The sequence below is a fragment of the Pleurodeles waltl genome, chromosome 5 (genome assembly GCF_031143425.1).
Source record: "Pleurodeles waltl isolate 20211129_DDA chromosome 5, aPleWal1.hap1.20221129, whole genome shotgun sequence".
In the NCBI taxonomy this organism is placed as follows: Eukaryota; Metazoa; Chordata; class Amphibia; order Caudata; family Salamandridae; genus Pleurodeles; species Pleurodeles waltl.
This window is the reverse complement of record NC_090444.1, coordinates 262,543,881-262,563,464: the sequence shown is the minus strand read 5'-3', so window position 1 is coordinate 262,563,464 and position 19,584 is coordinate 262,543,881. Positions and strand designations below refer to the sequence as shown.

Genomic DNA, 19,584 nt, shown 5'->3' with positions numbered 1-19,584 from the left:
CCAGGGCACCAGGCAGAGTCAAGGAAAGGGTGCCTGCCCCAAGTGCTGCCCAGAAGGGCAAGGAGCAATCCCCAGCTGCTGCCAGGAAGGGCAAGGAGCCTGACTCAAGTGCAGCCCAGAAGGGCAAGGATCCATCCCCAGCTACTGCCCGGAAAGGCCAAGAGCCATCCCCAGCTGCTGGCAGGAAGCCCCCACCACCAACCATTGTTGTGCAGCCATCCGAGGCTGCAGGGGATGGGCTGGAGCCTCCCCCCGCCAGCAGCAGCACCACCACCACCACCAGCAGTGGGCAGTCATCTGAGGCTGCAGGGGATGGGCTGGAGCCTCCCCCCCACAACCACCAGCAGCATCAGTAGCACCACCACTGAGCAGCCATCACTGCCGGCGGACGGTCTGTAGTCCTGCCTCCATGGGCTGCTGTGCGGCCTGCCCCTGCAAATCCTGTGGGAATGACACCCAGCTGAGAGACTGTGACATTGCACTCCCCAGGACCAAGCACAGGGCATGTTGCAGCCTCCAGAACCAGTGGGTATGACACCCACTCACCCCATCCTCCCCAGGATCAGAAGCACAGGGCACGATGCCCCCTCCAGAACCAGTGGGCAAGTCACCCACTCACCGATCCTCCCCAGGATCAGAAGCACAGGGCACGATGCCCCCTCCAGAACCAGTGGGTATGACACCCACTCACCCCATCCTCCCCAAGATCAAGAGCACATGGCACGATGCCCTCTCCAGAACCAGTGGGCAAGGGCAAGTTACCCACTCACCGGTCAACCCCAGGATCAGAAGCACAGGGCACGATGCCCCCTCCAGAACCAGTGGGTATGACACCCACTCACCCCATCCTCCCCAGGATCAGAAGCACAGGGAACGATGCCCCCTCCAGAACCAGTGGGTATGACACCTACTCACCCCACCCTCCCCAGGATCAAGAGCACAGGGCACAATGTCCCCTCCAGAACCAGTGGACAAGTCACCCACTCACCCCATCCTCCCGAGGATCAGAAGCACAGGGCACGATGCCCCCTCCAGAACCAGTGGGCAAGTCACCCACTCCAGAAATTGTGGCCTTGCACTCCCCAGGACCAAGCACAGGGCATGTTGACCCCTCCAGAACCAGTAGGAAGTCACCAACTTGAGAGACTGGCCTTGCACTTGCCAGGACCAAGCACCTGGCATGTTGCCCCCTCCAGAGCCAGTTGGCAACTCACCCACTTGAGAGACTGTGGCCTTGCACTCCCCAGGACCAAGCACAGGGCATGTTGCCCTCTGCAGATCCAGTAGGCAAGTCACCCACTTGAGAGACTGTGGCCTTGCACTCCCCAGGACCAAGCACAGGGCATGTTGCCCCCGCCAGGACCAGTGGTGTTGTTCCATCTGACGGCTGAGGTGCCCCCCCAGTTTCCCGTCCCCCTGAGGTGCCTGACTATTTTCCAACTGATGCCCCTGCAGTGTTCGCTCCATGTTGCTGCAGGTGACAAGTGGGGCCTTGGACTTTGGCCTGTGGCCCTCGCACATTGAGGACTAGGCAGTGTCCCTTGAACTGTACATATGTATATACCATTAGACTGAATGTTTGTATTTCTACTGTATTTATATTATTACACTCACTTTCATCAATTCCTGTTGTCCTTGCATTATTCCTGAGGGTTACAGGGTAAATATGTTTTATTACTGCATCTGATTTTGTGTATGGTGTTGGGGTGTGTGTGTGTCACTCTCTTTTTCCTCCTCTCCTCCCCTGTGTGCTAGGCGGTTGTACTCACTGTGGTTGTTTTGACCGTCGTTGGTATTCGTGGTGGAGCAGGACGTAGAAAATCATTCGGAAGATCTGAAGTTCAGGCTCCATGGCAGTGTGGTTGTTCCCTGTGTCTCCAAAGGTGAGTCCTTTCCCTTCTGTGTTCTGTTTCCGCCAGGCTTTTGATGTCATTGGTACCACCCTGGAAAAGGTGGCGGATTCGTGTCTCTTAATATGGTGGGCGGTACATTGACTTCCGCCTGGCTGTAGGTGGCTACTGCTGTGGTGGCTGTTGTTTCCGCCCTGGTGGTTGGTGTGGTAAAGTGGCTGTCTATCTGAGGTCACACCGCCATGGTCATAATTTGGCAGTAGTTACCGTCAGCCTGTTGGCGGTATTACCTCCACTTTATCACCGACCGCCAGGGTTGTAATGAGGGCCATTATATGGCAAATGATGGATTATGTGTCAATGTGCTAATGATGTGGTGCTTGCTACACTCAATGAATCACATTATTTCAGTGACCCTCGTGATATACGAGATGTATGTGAGGCTAATTCTCCCACTATTCTAAGACACGTTAACACATTAACATTGGAAAGATCTCCTGTAGAACAGTGGTTGTGCTATGTCTACTAATACGCTCCTGTCTGATAGACTAGACACTCAAGCTTATACTGTTTATAGATACTTTTAGAGCTGCACACCTCTTCCTTTCCAAATTCCAGATAGACTGACTTGAGGAATTCCCACTGGCTTCACAATCAAGATTTTTACAGGTCTACCTTTTAGTTGTGTGCAATAAAGTAAAACGAAATTTGGCAAATCCTCATATGAACTCTGCACATCCTCTCCTTACATGAATCAATATCTTTCTTACAGAAATTATCTTTTTTGGCCCCTTGCTAGTTCTGCCTCATCTATGTCTCCTGAAGAGAAGATCTGCAAATGAAATGATTTCTGTTGTTGAGGTTTATGTGAAGAGATAATGGGTCAGATATGAATTGACATAGTGCATTATTAGGCCAAGGTTTCTGCTAATATCTGGGAATAACAAATCATTAAGGTACAATTAAGACTCCTTTTTAAATACAGGATTTAAATATACTTTAAACTTAAGTTATGTTAGAGTCTGCAGTATGTAAATAATCCGGTCAAGGGAATTTATAAAAAAGCTTTTGCCCTTATTGATATATATTTATTAGCTGTCAACCTTTTATACATTTCTGTGTGCTGGCACTTGCACATTGGTAGGCACCATATCCACATGAATCTGAATCTGCATTTGTAATCTTGTATTCTTTGTGTATTTGTTAATAAGAAGATCGCCTGTTGATGGAATTATACAGTCAGAAATTCCACAAACATACACCAAAAAATATTCCATCAATATAATGTCACACATTTATGGGTAAGTCCAAATGTAAATCACAGCTACTCACAGAAAATTATAGTTGAGTTTGCAATACACCATCAACAAATACTGTACATTAGTTAAAGTAGTGAGATTAAAATATTACGTATATTGTCTGTTGGACCTGGCCCTTTTTGCAGGGTCATCCTCAAACTTCTTTCTGCCTCCTTCCTCCTATTTTTTTCTGACCTGTTTTTGTTGGCTTTAGGACTCTGTGCACTTTACCACTGTTAACCAGTGCTAAAGTGCATTTGCTCTCTGTCTAAATTGTACTGTTGATTGGTTTATCCATGATTAGCATATTTGGTTTACTGGTAAAGTGCACTAGAGATGCCCAGGGTCTGCAAATCAAATGCTACCAGTGGGCCTGCAGCACTGGTTGTGCCACCCATATAAGTAGCCCTGTAATCATGTCTCACACCTGCCACTGCAGTGTCTGTGTGTACAGTTTTAAACTGTAAATTCGACTTGGCAAGTGTACCCACTTGCCAGGCCTAACCCTTCCCTTTTCCTACATGTAAGACACCCCTAAGGTAGGCCCTAGGTAGCCGCATGGGCAGGGTGCAGTGTATGGTTAAGGTAGGACACATACTAGGGTGTTTTATATGTCCTGATAGTGAAATACTGCCAAATTTGTTTTTCACTGTTGCAAAACCTATCTCTCTCATAGGTTAATGTGGGGGTTGCCTTTAAACATGATTAAAGCGTAGATTCCCTTTGGGAGCAGATTGACATGTCTTCTCTGAACTCACAATTTAAAAATACATCTTTTATTAAAGTTGATTTTAAGACTGTGTGTTTGAAAATGCCACTTTTAGAAAGTGAACATTTTCTTGCTTAAACCATTTCTGTGACTCTGTCAGTTTGTGGATTCCCTGTCTGGGTCAGTTTGACAGTTGGGCTGTTTGCACCTCTCTGTAGACAGTGACACAAAGGGAGCTGGGGTGCAGCCTACATCTCCTGATGAGCCATCTGTGCTAGGAGGGAGGGGAGGAGTGGTCGCTCACACCTGAAAGGGCTGTGCCTGCCCTCACACAATGCAGTCTCCTACCCCCTGGTGTGTGTCTGAGGCCTTGCCTGGGCAAGGCAGGATTTCACAAACAAGTGAGACTTTCCTCTGAAGTAAGCATACTTCAGAGGCCAAAATGGGTATAAGAAGAGCACCCAAAACCACAGACTTTAGAGGTAGACACTCTACCTCACAGACACACCTGGTCAAGAAACCTGCTGGTGAAGACTCCCTGACCATACCAGCCATGAGGCACTGCCTGGCTGCCCAAAGGACTATCCGGGACTGCTTTCTGTGAAGGCCTGCTGCCTTGCAGTTGCCCTGCTGCCTTGCTGCTCCCTGGCTGTGCTGAGAAGTGCTCTCCAAGGGCTTGGAGAGAGCTTGCCTCCTGTTCCCTGAAGTCTCAGGACCAAAAAGACTTCACTCCTGCAACTGGACTCCTTGTGCGGTGAACATTCGATGCACAGCCTGCTAAAAATGACGCACAGCCTGCCCTGCGGTGAAAAATTCACCACACAACGAACCGGAACAACGCAGCCCGACTTCGTAAGGAGAAGATCGACGCAGCACCTGCGTAGCGACCAGAACTTCGACGCATGGCCCACTGGATCAATGCACAGCCAACCTCGGATGACGCAGCCCAACTTCCAGAGAGAAATTGATGAAGCGCCTGCCATGTAGGAGAAATTTCCATGCAACGCCCACCGAATCGACGCAGCACCTGTGACTTCGCTCGGCAAGCCCAGAATTCCACGCATCGACCCCGGGGCATCCGAAAACCCCGCAACCCGAAGAGGATCCAAGTCTGCACTCCAGAAATCGATGCAAAGCCTTCCCGTGCGTGGAAAATAAGAGACTTAAGACAATTTATATCACTTTTAAAGTGATATCTCAAGCTATACTTATTGCATTTTAATCGTTTTGACCTGCATTTATTCAGATAAATATTATATATTTTTCTAAACACTGTGTGGTGTATTTTTGTGGTGCTATATTGTGTTATTGCACAATTTATTGCACAAATACTTTACACATTGCCTTCTAAGTTAAGCCTGACTGCTCAGTGCCAAGCTACAAGAGGGTGGGCACAGGATAATTTGGATTGTGTGTGACTTACCCTGAGTAGAGTGAGGGTCCTTGCTTGGACAGTGGGCAACCTGACTGCCAACCAAAGACCCCATTTCTAACATTGTCGCTCAGAAAATCTGGGTTGAAAGCAAATAATAACTTACATGGCTCCTCTTCTAAACTCATAAGTTTGCAAACAAGTTGTTCAAATTCAGATCCAACTGTAACATTAGGGCTTCCAGCAGCAACGGTCAGGTGATACAGCCAGGTGTCCTAAGAAAATAAAAAATACACTTTCAACAGAAACCTAAAATCTGAAACTTTCCTGTCCTAATTCTGCAACTATAGAACATATGCTGTTGCAGAACAGTGCAGAAGTCACACTTTTTTCATTGATAAATAACAATTTCAGTAAAAACCAAGTAGAAATGCATTATGATATTAACAACATTTAATTGTCAGATGGCATGTGGTGCTTGCAGAGCATATTTTCAAAATCTATTCCCTTTCATCAGTAAAATCCTCTGTCTGCAGGTGGAATGGGTGTTTGGTAACATCTTGGCTGTTTTCCTACCTCAGAAAACATATTGTTCTGCAAATGGTTCATGATCTAGCATAATCAAATTGGTAGAAATACAAAAATTAAATAAATTAGTGTACGATTATTTGGGAACCTCCAAACAGCCACCACTCAGGAACTGCTCTAAATGTTTTATGGGGTAATGGCAAGGAATCCCACCCAGTGGGGGAAGCTGTATCATCAGCGTGGGTCAATACCATGTCACTCTGCTGTTATGCTCTACTTACTATAGCACTTAAATAAAATGGTTGTATGACAGAATATCAGGGACAAATATATATTTGGGCCAAAATCTTGTGGCAACACTATCGAGGACCAAACTATTGAGAAGTTAAATGCATATAAGTAAGTATAGATTTACTAATAATAACTCCATATCTACACAACTTGACAATATATATATCACGTTTGTGACGAGTAACCTGTTCACCAAACTCTAAACCAGCCCCTAAGTTACTCTTTTCCCCAAAACCATTTTCTTTGTTTTCTCTAAATTCATTTTCAAACTGTTCTTTTTACTATAGGTGTCAAGAGACTCCAATTTCCTTTGCAGACCAAGGTGACTGTAATCTAGCATTATTAGATTGCCTGCATACAGTAGACATGCGATATGCAATGCACCACATTTTTGGGAAAAGGAATGTTTTACTTTTAAAACTGCTGGTAAATCTGCCAAAAATAAACTAAAGAGAGTTGGGGGCCATGACACACCCCTAGAAAAGACCATTCTGAATTGATATGCAATCGACACCCAATTATCAGTATGTAATGCCTGGACCATACTAAGGGGCATATTTATACTCCGTTTGCGCCGAATTAGCGTCGTTTTTTTCAACGCAAATTCGGCGCAAAACTAACGCCATATTTATACTTTGGCGTTAAACGCGTCTAGCGCCAAAGTATGGGCAAATAGCGTCATTTTTTTGCGTGAACGCCTTCCTTGCGTTAATGAGATGCAAGGAAGGCGTTCCCATCTAAAAAAATGACGGCGACGCAAATGCGTCGTATTTATACTCCCGGGCAAAAATCACGCCCGGGAGTGGTCGGGTCAAAAAACCCCGCATTTGCGCCACTTTTTAACGCCTGGGTCAGGGTAGGCGTTAAGGGGCCTGTGTGCTCAAAATGAGCCCACAGGTGCCCTCCCCTGCCCCCAGGGACCCCCCCTGCCACCCTTGCCCACCCCAGGAGGACACCCAAGGATGGAGGGACCCACCCCAGGGACATTCAGGTAAGTATAAAAAAAAAATATATATTTTTTTGGCATAGGGGGGCCTGATTTGTGCCCCCCTACATGCCACAATGCCCAATGACCATGCCCAGGGGACATAAGTCCCCTGGGCATGGCCATTGGGCAAGGGGGCATGACTCCTGTCTTTACTAAGACAGGAGTCATGTAAATGGCGTCTGGGCGTCGTTTAAAATGGCGCAAATCGGGTTAAGACGATTTTTTAGCGTCAACCTGACTTGCGCCATTTTTAAGACGCCCTAACGCCATTTTTCCCTACGCCGGCGCTGCCTGGTGTACGTGGTTTTTTTCCACGCACACCAGGCAGCGCCGGTCTGCTTGCGCCGGCTAACGCCATTCAATAAATACGGCGCCCGCATGGTGCTTCAGAATGGCGTTAGCCGGCGCAAAATGTTTTGACGCTAAACTGCGTTAGCGCAGTTTAGCGTCAAAAAGTATAAATACGGGCCTAAGTAGGTCGGAGGATATCTTCCAGGAGCGAAGTTCTTCCCATAGCAGACCCCTATCTTCTGTGTCAAAAGTAGGGCTCCAGGTTTTATGGTATTTATTTTTTAACATTTTTTAACATTTCCGTCTGTATTTAGCCATTTTTATTTTTTGGCCTTCTTACTGGCATGTATCCATATTTATTTTGTATTTTGAGAATAAATTGAGTCGTATAATGGTACATTTCCACATTTATTTAACTGATGACATACACCCATACTTTGATTCCTGTTGTGTTTTAGCAGATTAAGCAACCAAATATAAGAAAACATTATACCCACGGGTAACGATTATCATTATAGTTCATGTCTACTGTAACATTTGCTTATATTTAAGGTATTCTCATCCTGCTTGTATTTCCCCATGCTGTCTATCTGTGCAGTTATTTGCCTGGAATTCACAAAAGACAGCATGCCAAGTCAATCACACAAAGCCCAATTTTTATTATTTTTCCACTTTTAGAAATAAATACAGAAAGGAACCTCATTGTTTTCTGTCTGTATTTATCTGTAAAAATCAGTAAAATGAAAAACTGGGAGCCTTAGTCAAAAAACTTACAAAAATAAATGAAGCAACAGCACAGCCTCTGATTGTTTGCCAGTGATTTCCTAATGATGGTCCAAAGGGCAAAACAAGCATCTACAGTAGAGTATCTTTCACAAAACCCACCCCACCCAATAGGAATGAGCTTATTTTCCCATTCCCATTCATTCAAATGTGTCAATAAGAATTTTGAAAACACTTTTTTAGAACTATCCCGAAGGATAACCAACCTATAATGTGACAGCTGTGTGCCATGCCCCTTTTTAGTATGGGTTTCCCAGCAAAGCCTTTCCGCAAAGGGGATATAGCCCTGTTGTGATTATCCAACCAAAAGCTTGCAAACAAAACCCTAGTACACTATCACCAATCACTATTTGTCTTGAATAAGACTATGGGAACATTATCTGGACCTGCAGCCCTATTAAGCCTAATACGGTCAATTACTGACCTTATCTCTTTGACAGCCCACCTGTGAAATGGTCAACATTTGAAGGGAGCAATATAAATCCTCCAGAGTCGTAACCCAGGTATCTTCCAGAATCATACAGGTGAGGCAACCCATCATGGATATTACAGGTTTTAAACACTTTCTGCCAAAATGCTCTGTGGTCTCCTGATTGTATTACCTCTAACATGTTACTCCAATGCGTATGGAAAAAGGCATTTTTTCTCTCAAAGAGATGCCTATACTGAGATTTTACACAGTTAATTTCCTCTTTTGAAACTATATTTAGAGCCGCATTAATACGGCTGGTGGTCCATGGACCACCAGCCTCAAAGTGATGGTCGGACCATTGCAAAATCACAACAAGGAGTACGGGGTTCTTTTTAATGTAACGAGGGATGGATCAATGGTGTATCAATTATAACACCAGATCCCTCGTGAGCCTCAATTAGAGGTGAGGTATCAGTTAAATACGGTGCTGAGGAGGGTCTGGAGGTCGCGGTGGGGAACACAAAGGGGAGGGGAATTTCCTTTACGGACTAGGTGGTCTCACACACTATATAGTGTCATGCTTCATCATATGACGACCTAGCCCCACCCAGGTAGGACAGTGCCACCTGGGTGGACTCAACCTCACTGTTAAAGGAACAGGAGGGAGTGCGTAAATTAATTCAGGTTCTGGAAATAGAGGGATCCAGCTAAACTAGGGAAAAAAAACACCTAAACAGATACCTGTATAAATATTTAATAAAAGGTTCTGTTTGATGTGGTTAAAAAGAGAAGATTGGGACACCTCTGTGAGAGCAAGGACTCACAGGGTCACCTATCTAGGAGGAAGGAGCCAACATGTTTCTGCCCTCAGAAATGAGCACTGGAAAGTCTCGGGCCATTCATCAGGGCGAAGGATCCCTGCTACTCATGCTCAGTGTATGAATAAGTACGGAAAGAATTATCATAATATATAGGGGGGCCTACCTTGCCAGGGAACAACGCCAAGAAATTTCTTGTACCTCATATTCTGGTACATCATTCACTAACAAAGGAGGAGGACAAGGAAACCGTCGAGAGTAAGGATCAGGTACATAGGGTTTGAGCTGGGAAACATGAAAGACCGGATGAATCCTCCAGGTACGTGGCCAGTGAAGACAGACAGTGACAGGATTAATCAGCTGAAGAATACGGAAAGGACCGTAGTAACGAGGTGTGAACTTATTCTGAGAAAGGCGCAAAGGCAACATTTTTGAAGAAAGCCAGACTTTATCCTGGAGGTGATATAGTGGAGCATCCCTACACTTCATATCTGCTATTCTCTTCATGTATCTCTTAGTGTTCAGCAAGTGAGATCGAATCAATCTATGGATCTGTAAAAGTCGTCTGGAAAATGAAGTGACAGCAGGAAGAGAAGAGGTAGACTGAGGAGTAGTAGGAAAAGAGGTAGGATGATAGCCATAAGAACAGAAAAAGGGGGTGACCTTGGAGGCACTATGGACAGTGTTATTGTAAGAGAATTCAGCGATAGGAAGGTAAGTGTTCCAGTTGCTCTGGGTAGAATTACAAAAGCAGCGAAGGTACTGCTCCGATCCTTGGTTGAGATGCTCGGTCTGTCCATTGGTTTTGGGATGGAAACCAGATGATAGTGCTATATTGATATTCAGTATCCTACAGAAATGTTTCCAAAACCGGGAGATGTATTGAGGTCCCCTGTCAGATACAATGCTGTGTGGGAGTCCATGGAGACGGAAAATATGATGGATAAATATCTGACTTAGTTCTTGAGAGGTAGGTAATTTCTTCAGGGCAGTGAAGTGAGCCATTTTTGTAAAGGAATCTATTGTGACCATGATAACCCGGTTTCCTGCTGATGGAGGTAGTGAACACATGAATTCAGTAGAAATGATGTGCCAGGGATCCAGTGGAACAGGTAAGGGTTGTAGTAATCCCGCAGGTCTAGTAGGGGGTATTTTTACTTGGGCACATATGAGACAAGCCTGAATGTATCTTTCGACATCCAATTTCCAGGTAGGCCACCAGAAAGACCACGAGAGCAGTTCCTGCGTGGCCTTAATGCCTCTATGACCAGCAACCGGAGAATCATGGCACATTTGTAGCGCCTTTTCTCTTACTCCATTAGTAGGGAGGAACAACAGGTTCTTATAATAATAATACCCCTTCTGTTTACGTATTAGGGGGTTTACGGTCTTTAACTCTTGATCAGACAGGTTGCAATATTCCAGTTGTACCTCATCCAGGAAAGACTGAGCTACACCGATGATTTTACTGGGCTCAAGTAGGTATTGTGATGGGGTAGGAGTACAATCTGGATAACGGCGAGACAGAGCATTGGCCAGTATGTTTTGGGATCCAGGAATATAGGTGACATAAAAGTCATACTGACTGAAGAAAAAAGCTTAATGAGCCTGACAACTGTTCTGGCATAGAAAATTACGTAAACATTGTAGGTTACGATGGTCTGTTCTCACCTCGAAGGGCTCTTTAGAACCCATAAGAAACTGTCTCCACTCTAAGCACGCTGTTTTCAGGGCCTTTCTAGTACTGAGTAATGTTGTTCTGATGCAGAGAGTACATGGAACAAATAGAAAACAGGATGTTCAAGACCGTCATCTTCTTGTTGTTGGAGTAAGGCAGCTCTGATGACTCTTTCAGAAGCATCAGTAACAACAATAAATTGTTTGTTGGTATCTGGGTGTCTCAATATCGGTGCTTGAGTGAAGGCCTTTTTTAGACTCTGAAAAGCTGTTTCAGCCGCCCTTGCCCAGACAAAGCCTTTATTTAAATTCTCCTTCCCTAAAGTTTGAGTTATGTGGCTGGTTTGTTATGCAAAGTCAAAAATAAACTGTTGATTAAAATTAGCCAGTCCTAGAAAACATTGCGTTTCCTTAATAGAGGAAGGGGAAGGCCAGTCTAGGATGGCTTGTTCCTTTTCCTGGCCCATTGCTATTCCAGTGGGACTAAGGTGATATCCCAAATATTTGACTTCGGTCTTGTCAAACTCACATTTTTATGGTTTACAAGACAGTTGATGTTCCCTGAGTCTTTGGAGGACCTGTTTCACGTGAGTAGAATGAAGTTCAGGACGTCTAGAGTAAATAAGGATATCGTCTAAGTAGATGGCGACCATATGGTTCAAGAGATCAGAAAACACAGAGTCCATAAATCTTTGGAAAATTGAGGGGGCGTTAGTGAGACCAAAAGGCATAACTCTGTACTCATAATGACCAAATGGGGTTCGGAAAGCAGTCTTCCACTCATCTCCTTATTTGATACGCAAAAGGTGGTAGGCTCCACGAAGATCTAGTTTGGTAAATCGTTGAGCCCCTCTGACTGCTTCTAGAATATCCTTGATGAGGGGCAAAGGATAACGGTCTTTTATAGTTATCTTATTTAGACCTCAAAAATCCATACAGGGACGAAGATCCTTTGTCTTCTTGGGTACAAAAAAGAGAGGAGCCCCTGCCGGAGAGGATGATGGTACAATCAGATCGCTATGCAGGTTTTCTTGCAGATACTCCTTGAGAACTTCCCTTTCGGGTTCCGTGAGTGAATACATTCTCCCAAAAGGAACGATCGCCCCAGGTTCCAAGGGAATAGCACAATCGTAATCTCGATGTGGGGGTAGAACAGGTCTGGATGGTTTTTGGAATACATCTTGAAATTCTAGATAGTGATCGGGGACTCCTTGGACAGTATTGATGGAACATCCGGTAGCAATTTCAGTAGGCATCAACCTCTTGGGTGACCAGTATGTGTCTGAAGCAAAGCAGTTTTCATGACAAAACTGTGAGGACAAGGAAATAGTCCGGGTTTCCCAATTTACATAAGGGTTATGTCTTATGAACCACAGAATTCCTAAAATAATAGTATGATTGGGGGATGATATTAGGTCAAATGAGATGTGTTCTTGGTGGTTCCCAAATTGTAAACTTAGTGTCAAGGTGGTAGTATCGACTGGACCAGAGGATATTAAGGATCCATCCACTGTGTGAACTTGTTCCAAGACTTCTTTGGGTCGTGTTGGTATTTGTTGTGTTGTGGCCCAAGTCTTATCCATATATATACCACTAGCACCACAATCAAGTAAAGCCATTGTTCTTTCTTCTCGACCGTCAGGTAACTGTAACGTCACAGGTAACATAAACAAAGTTGTGGCATTGTCCTTGAATGAACTGATGGAAGGTATAGCAGATGATCCTGTCCCCTCCCTTCTTACAGAGGACGGGAAGTGGCGTTTCCCGATGGCCTTAGAGGACAAATGGGGCAGGTACGAAGCATGTGACCGGCACCACCACAATACAGGCACAATCCTTTCTTACGTCTTTCTTCCCGCTCGCTGACGGAAAGTGGGCCTCGAGTAGTATTCACCTGCATAGGTTCACCTTCTGTGTCTCTGACGGGAGGACTAGGTTCCTCAGGAGGATGCAAAAAGACACGTGAAGTGCTTGGCTGGGAGGATCCTCTACTTTTTCTCTGCTCCATACGTCGTTCTTGGAGACGGTATTCGATGGAAAGAGCTAGATCCATCAGACCACGAAGATCTTCAACTCGGGTGGGGTGTACTAACTCATCTTTGATCTCCTCTTTAAGTCCTCTATGGAATAAAGGCACCAGAGTCCGTTCCACCCAGGTTGTCTCAGCCGCTAGCTGTCGAAAGCGGGTAATATATTGGAGGACATCTTGTGAGCCTTTTTGGATGTCACATAATGCTTCTTCAGCAGAGGCCTCCAATCCTGGATGACTAAACATCTGTTTGAACCAATTCACGAAGGCTGGATAGTCAGACAATACTGGATCATTGGATGATACCATCGGGTTGCCCAGGCCAAGGCAGGACCGGATAGCGCACTGATAAGATAGCCCACCTTTGTCTTGTCATGGGAGAACTTGGTGGGTCGGAAGGCGAAATACACAGTTAATGCATCAAGGAACTGTCGCAGTTTAGTTGGTTCACAAGAGAAATGAGAAGTTGAGGTGGAGATGGCCGGAACATCTGCACTGCGGAAAGCCAAAGCCTGTCGTGAAGCAGCATTCTCATTGCGTAATTGTTGCAGTTCCTGAGCCTGTTGCTGAATGGTTGCCAGAAGAGATTGATCAGGATCTGCACCAGCCGCCACTGTATCATCCATGGTGTTAGACGACGTTGGGAGTATTTGGTGCTGCAATCTGTCACGACTTACGTGCTGCTTTAACCTGGAGTCCGCAGAACGAGTGGCGAGGATCTTATTCCTGGATGTTCGGCCTTGGCCCAGGTAGGGGCGACTCTTTCTGGTAGCCACGGTGCTGCAGGCAATGGAAACGCCAAGAGCAGGCCGTGTCCTTCAGAAGAAGTGCCAGAGGGAAAAAAACCCTGAAAGGGGAAAAAACCTCCAAAAAGGAAAAGTTCCTGAAAATGGAGCAAATGAATAGGTAAATACAAGAGCAAAAGTACAGGAAAAACACTGGAACAGACGTTAGCCAGTATCGAATACGAGGAAGCAGGAGTGAAGACACCATCCAAACAGAAAGTGTTGCAGCGCAAGGAGAGAAAGATTCACAGCCCTTAAATACCAACAAACAGGAAGCGACCAACAGGAAGTACAAGGACACCATCTTAGATAGGGAAAAACACATAGAACATAATGGACTAGGAGCCATAAAGAGTAGGGAACAAAGGAATGCTGGGAAGAGAGGGGTAATATGTGAAAAGGGAAAAAACATAAAGGAAGGCACAATGAAGGACAGGAAAAGAAGAAGAGAAGAAGAACAGGTGAGTGGGGGAGGTCAGACCTGCCTGGAAGCGCGTCGCGCTAAGAAAGAATGAGGCCCCATGCCCAATTTGGCGCCTCGTAATGTGCACAGCAGGCTGGGGACGCGGCGCGTCTTCAGACCGCGTGCTGCGGCCCGAGCTGAATGTGCGGCTCGTGCCGCACGCGGCGGCGCAACAGTCTGTGCTTTGCAGACAGTGCACATTCTGAGGGTGCTGGTTGCTACAGTATTGGCCTTGGCTCCCTTAAAGGAGCCGAGACCAATATCGTAGCACTGTTCTCGCCAGGCAGCCCAGCGGGAACCGCATACTACAATGTTCCCACCAGTCAGCCCAGTGGGAACATTGTAATACGCTTGGGGGGATACCACTGCCACAGTCGTCCCCGCTAGTTTGGAGGTCCTGCGGTGGGACCGCCAAACTCATAATAATGCCCTTAGTCCTATCCTGGATTGTTCTGACACCCTCCTCAGATGGCTTTCCATTTTCTGACAAGCTACATCAAACCAACTTTCCCCATTACACAAACCAGCTGATTGCACCACACTTGTGTTAAAGTTTAAATATTTACAAGTCAGCAATTTTCTAAATTCATATTGAACTACACCATTCTATTTTCATTCGCACCTTGAAAAACATTGATACATTCAGAAACTTGATATGCAGCCAGGTACTGAAGATACAGTGGATCAAAGCATGTTATTTAAGTTTCCAAGGGAAGTTTATACCCAGGGGCAAACCTTAGTGACCACCTCAGGTTCTTTCAAGCATAGAACAGCCGAAGGCCCAATAATTGCTAATCTAGTAGTTACTCACTCTAAAGTCCCAGTACAGTCCATACTGCCAACCTGGAACAAATGTAGTCGGTGGGGCACGCTTGACAATCACAGGGAATTGTTGAAGCTGCCAGAGTATCATTCTCAAAGCAAATATTTAAACATAACAACCATTATTTGCCAACCATTGATTCAACAACTTGGCCTCCTTCTTAATCACACTCACTGAGAAAGAAGCAGGGGGTATATTACAGCACCCCAAAGCCTCCTGAAAACAATTAATCCAACTGCCTAGAATACAGAAGTGCATTGAAGTCCCCAACCATAATTACCATATCCTCCAGATATTTTCCCACCACCTTAGGAAAAGATTGATCAAAATCCTCAACCCATTATTCATGCTACAATACTCATCTTTATGGATTTATATACTTACATATACATATAAATTGTCCACATTCCTTGTTCTACGCCCCTAGCTCAGCTAGTCAGATTTATATTCCACTGGACAAATTAACTACATCAAGAGTATTTTTAATTACCTTAGTGGAGATTAAGGTCATCGCCCAGCAGAGGCTCTACCCTTCCCCTGCTTACTCCCTGTACTGTTTATGGCTACAAAGCCCCTGATGATTTTGTCCTTTCTCTACCAGGACTCCTGCAGGAACACTTCATGGTATAACCTTACTCTTTGATCCAGATTACTGGTACTCTTAATTCACTCAGACCCATGTATATTCCAGTTTAGGATTCCCAGGTTGTGAGTCTCACTGTTGCATGTTCTGATACTGCATCAGCGGGGCAAACCTATTATTCTGCTCCCTTCTATGGGATCTCCCACCATATCCCTCTGTTCTATTATAGCTATTACAACTCTCAGGTTCTCAGAGGACTGTCGGTCCAAACATATCTCTGAAGGTTGGGTGTTGGCATTTTCCCTATTAAGGAGGAATATGAAATAAACTCCAACTGACTCAGAAATAACCCTCAGTTTGAGCTTAGGCTGGGGTTGGCACTGGGACACTTCATCATATGCTCCTCTTAATAGGGATCTTTATCCCCAGGCCCACACCAGCTAAACTGATTTCTGCTTCAATTAGCATATTAGGAATAATGGGAGAATTTAAGTTGATTTTTGTTAGTTCCTTCCCCAGTTCCCCAGCATGAAACCTCACATGGGATAATTGCCTGAGGAAATCACAGAAACTGAAGTGTTCTGTTGAAATATAGCAAATATTTTAGAACACTTCAGCTGGCAAATTTTCTTAGCTTTCTTCCCCGTGGATTATATATAACATCAGTACACGGATCACCAGTTTAAGAGTGGAAGGCATCTCTTCAGGGTTGGTAAATTCCCCATTCTTACTCTTAACCCTCAGAGACTCAATTCTTTCCCCATCATTGAGCATGGGGCCACTATTATGTTTAAATGCCTGGTCTTGTGTGGGGTGTCTCTTCCTAGATGACTGGCTACTGCCTTGATTTGATGGCTGCACTAACCCAGAAACAAAAGACACAACAGTGATACTACTAAGAGGGTGGTCAGAGCTTCTTTCTCTTTGTGGCCTCAAACACTTCTTTGGAAGTTACACTATTCTTCCCTTCCAGTTTTCCCTGCAGAGTGTCATCCTCTCTACATCCCTTTGAATAATAATAACCTGAGGAAAACTTAAGAAACCCATAGTTGTATTGCCTTTTCCCAACTAATCTCGGGCATCTAGAAATATATACGGAACTCTGGGACTGGTCACGGTCCTGCTGAGCACCCCTATCATTTATTGTGAACCTGCCTCAGACATGTTTGGTGCTAGGACATTTTGCTCCACAGACCCATCACTGTTGGTATGCAGTTGTTGACTTTACATGGCTCAGTATGAATCTCCTTCGGGTGTTTAGACTGAAGAACTCGGTTAGAGCTAACAACCACAGCAGTCTCCAAAATTCCCTGTCATGTCTTTTGCATGCGTAAGATGACGTCCAGCAGTGACGATGATGCAAACGGCTGAATGTCAATAAATGCTGCCACCGATTCCGGATTTAAATCAGACACTTGGACCAGCAACTCCTCCATCAGAGATGACTTACTTATCTACTGGGAGTCCAAACTAGATCGAGAACTATAGACTCCAGACCCACTGCAGCAAATGAACCTGCCAGTAAACTAAGACAAGACGAGGACGAAAGTCTAGGGCCCTTCCCTAAATTAGTTAAAAGTGAATTGTCTAGATTGCTCCCAAGCCAACCATTGTCTTCTTCGAAAAACACTTCTGCTGCACCTTGAGCTCCTGGAGCCCCCATTTCGCGCTCTAATGAAAAAAAGGTGCAGAAGGTGAAATGCTTTATGACAAACTTCCTTATGGAAGTGGGTATGGGAGAGAGTGTTGGCTTTCATTTCTTGCAGAAGTACTGGGGGCATTGATTTTAGGTTCTTTAACCACTTTCTTCCTCCTTTTTCTGGCCCTCTCAGACCCCTTCTCCCTAGAGTTCCCAATGAGTGCCCACTTGAGGCACAAATTTAGGGGAAACAAAGGAGGGATTGAATACATAATGGAGCCTAGTTCGATAGATCAATGAACACAAAGGGAACACTAAACTACTAGGTCGAAAATTGCGGTGCATGCCTCAAGTGACTTAAAATGTGATACCTATTAGTAGTAGGCAGAAAGCAGTTCTTAAAATGATGATCATCTTACCTTCTATTTTGCTGCTCTGCCATTCTGTACGCTGTTGTCACCTTCCCCACACCCTAAGACACCCAAGACCCCCCATTGGTCTTGAGGAGCAAAAAGGAAGTAGAGAACTGCTCCCTTCCAAGGAGACAAACCTAAAGCTACGACTGTGAGGGGGAGCTGAAGAGATGCCCTAATACATGACTCAAAGCACCAGTGGAGTCTGCAGAACTATGAGGCAGGGTCGAGATGAGGGCCAGAAAGTAGACATACATTAATAAAGGTACCAAAGTGTTTAACATCTAATCATCTAAGAAATGCGTTAAATGTACTTTGATCATTAGATTGAGACAGATGGAATAACTGAAGAGATAGAGAAAATCAAGATGGAAATCGTTTTCTTAGACAGCTTATTTGACTAAAATATGTATGCATTGCAAAAAGTTACTAATGGTTTAAATAATCCGGGGAAACGTAGTAATGTTTAAAGCAGATTAAATTAATTGATAGTGTTCCCAATCAAAATGGAACGAGTAAAAAAGAAGGTAAAACTTGTCTTTCCTTTTCTATATGTATGAATGGTGTTGATACTGCCTGTATGTTAATAGTATGCATAATGTTAAAACTAAAAGTGTAGAGGTGTCATACACCAACGGAGTTGAAAACAAAAATAAAATGTTAGCACATGTTCAAGGAGAGAGAAATGTGCTAAGAAGGGGCAAATTGTAAGAACCTAGAGATCATCTGTCACTCACACCCACTGTAGAATCTGTGATTTAAAATGCAGGTATGGATCCATACCTATGTTTTCAGTTTAATAATTGCATGTTTTGCCACCTGCATCAATGCTATTCTGTGCATGTCACAGTGACTGCATGTACTTACTGCTACCCAGAAACTAGAGTGACCTTGAGAACAAGAGATAATGGGGAAAGGCCAGGCTGAAACAGGATGCCCCTATACTATGACAGTGTGACCATGCATTTGGGATTGTGAGTCTGTGTGTGTGCTTGCTTGTGTATGTCTGTGTGTGTTGTGTCTGCGCCCCTGTCATATCATTGTGCATGTGTGCCTCTGTCTGTATATGCCCCTGTCTGAGGATCAATATATCTGGCTTTGTGTTCTATCTCTACGTGCCAATCTGCCTCTGTGTTCTTGTTGATGTGTCTGTATCCCTACTGATATATCGGTGTGCCTGTCTGTGGGACTTTTTGTATGACTCTGTTTTTGCAAGTCTACTTTCGACGTGTGTGTGTGTTTTTGTGCTTACCAGCGCACCTTTCTGTATGACCCCGGCTTGTCTGCGTACCGGTCTCTGTTCTTATATGCATGTTGCAGTCTTTGTATGTGTCATGAGTTTTTATGTAAGTTGAGAATGTGTGTTTACTTGGGCAATGTAAAAATTGGACAAATATGTGCATTAAAGCTTCACTGTGGAAGCCACGGGAAATATGCATTGCTGTGGCATTGTTTAAACCAGATAAATATGTGTGTTATTGCAGGAATGAGGAAATGGGCAAATCTGTGCATTAATGCGGCACTGTTAGCACAGAAAATGTATGTGTTAATGTGTCACGATAGAGGGGAAGTGGGTGCTCTGAAGATTAGATTACAAGAGACAGAGCCCAGTCTGAGTATCGAACGCCATGCTCTCACTTCTAACTTCAGTATCTCCCTCGCCAGGACCATGAATCTTTCAATCCCTCCAGCGCCGCAGGTCGAGGATTAGCTGTCACAGTATGAACTACACTTAAGATCCAATTTTCATCTGCGAGAATGAGTACCTTCAAGATGACAATGATTTATCCATCGCCCACAATCATATATTGATCATTGCCTATTCCCATACG

General features: G+C 44.8%; 1 protein-coding gene across 2 annotated transcripts in view; it reads right to left on the bottom strand.

Moving 5' to 3' along the window:
- PLEKHH2 (pleckstrin homology, MyTH4 and FERM domain containing H2) overlaps window positions 1–19,584 on the bottom strand; it is an 812,518-nt gene that overhangs the window by 206,226 nt on the left and 586,708 nt on the right. For both annotated transcript variants that reach the window (XM_069233993.1, XM_069233994.1), the window contains one exon: window positions 5,396–5,504. In XM_069233993.1, coding sequence (XP_069090094.1) covers window positions 5,396–5,504 — 109 coding nt within the window. The remainder of the gene's footprint in view (window positions 1–5,395; window positions 5,505–19,584) is intronic.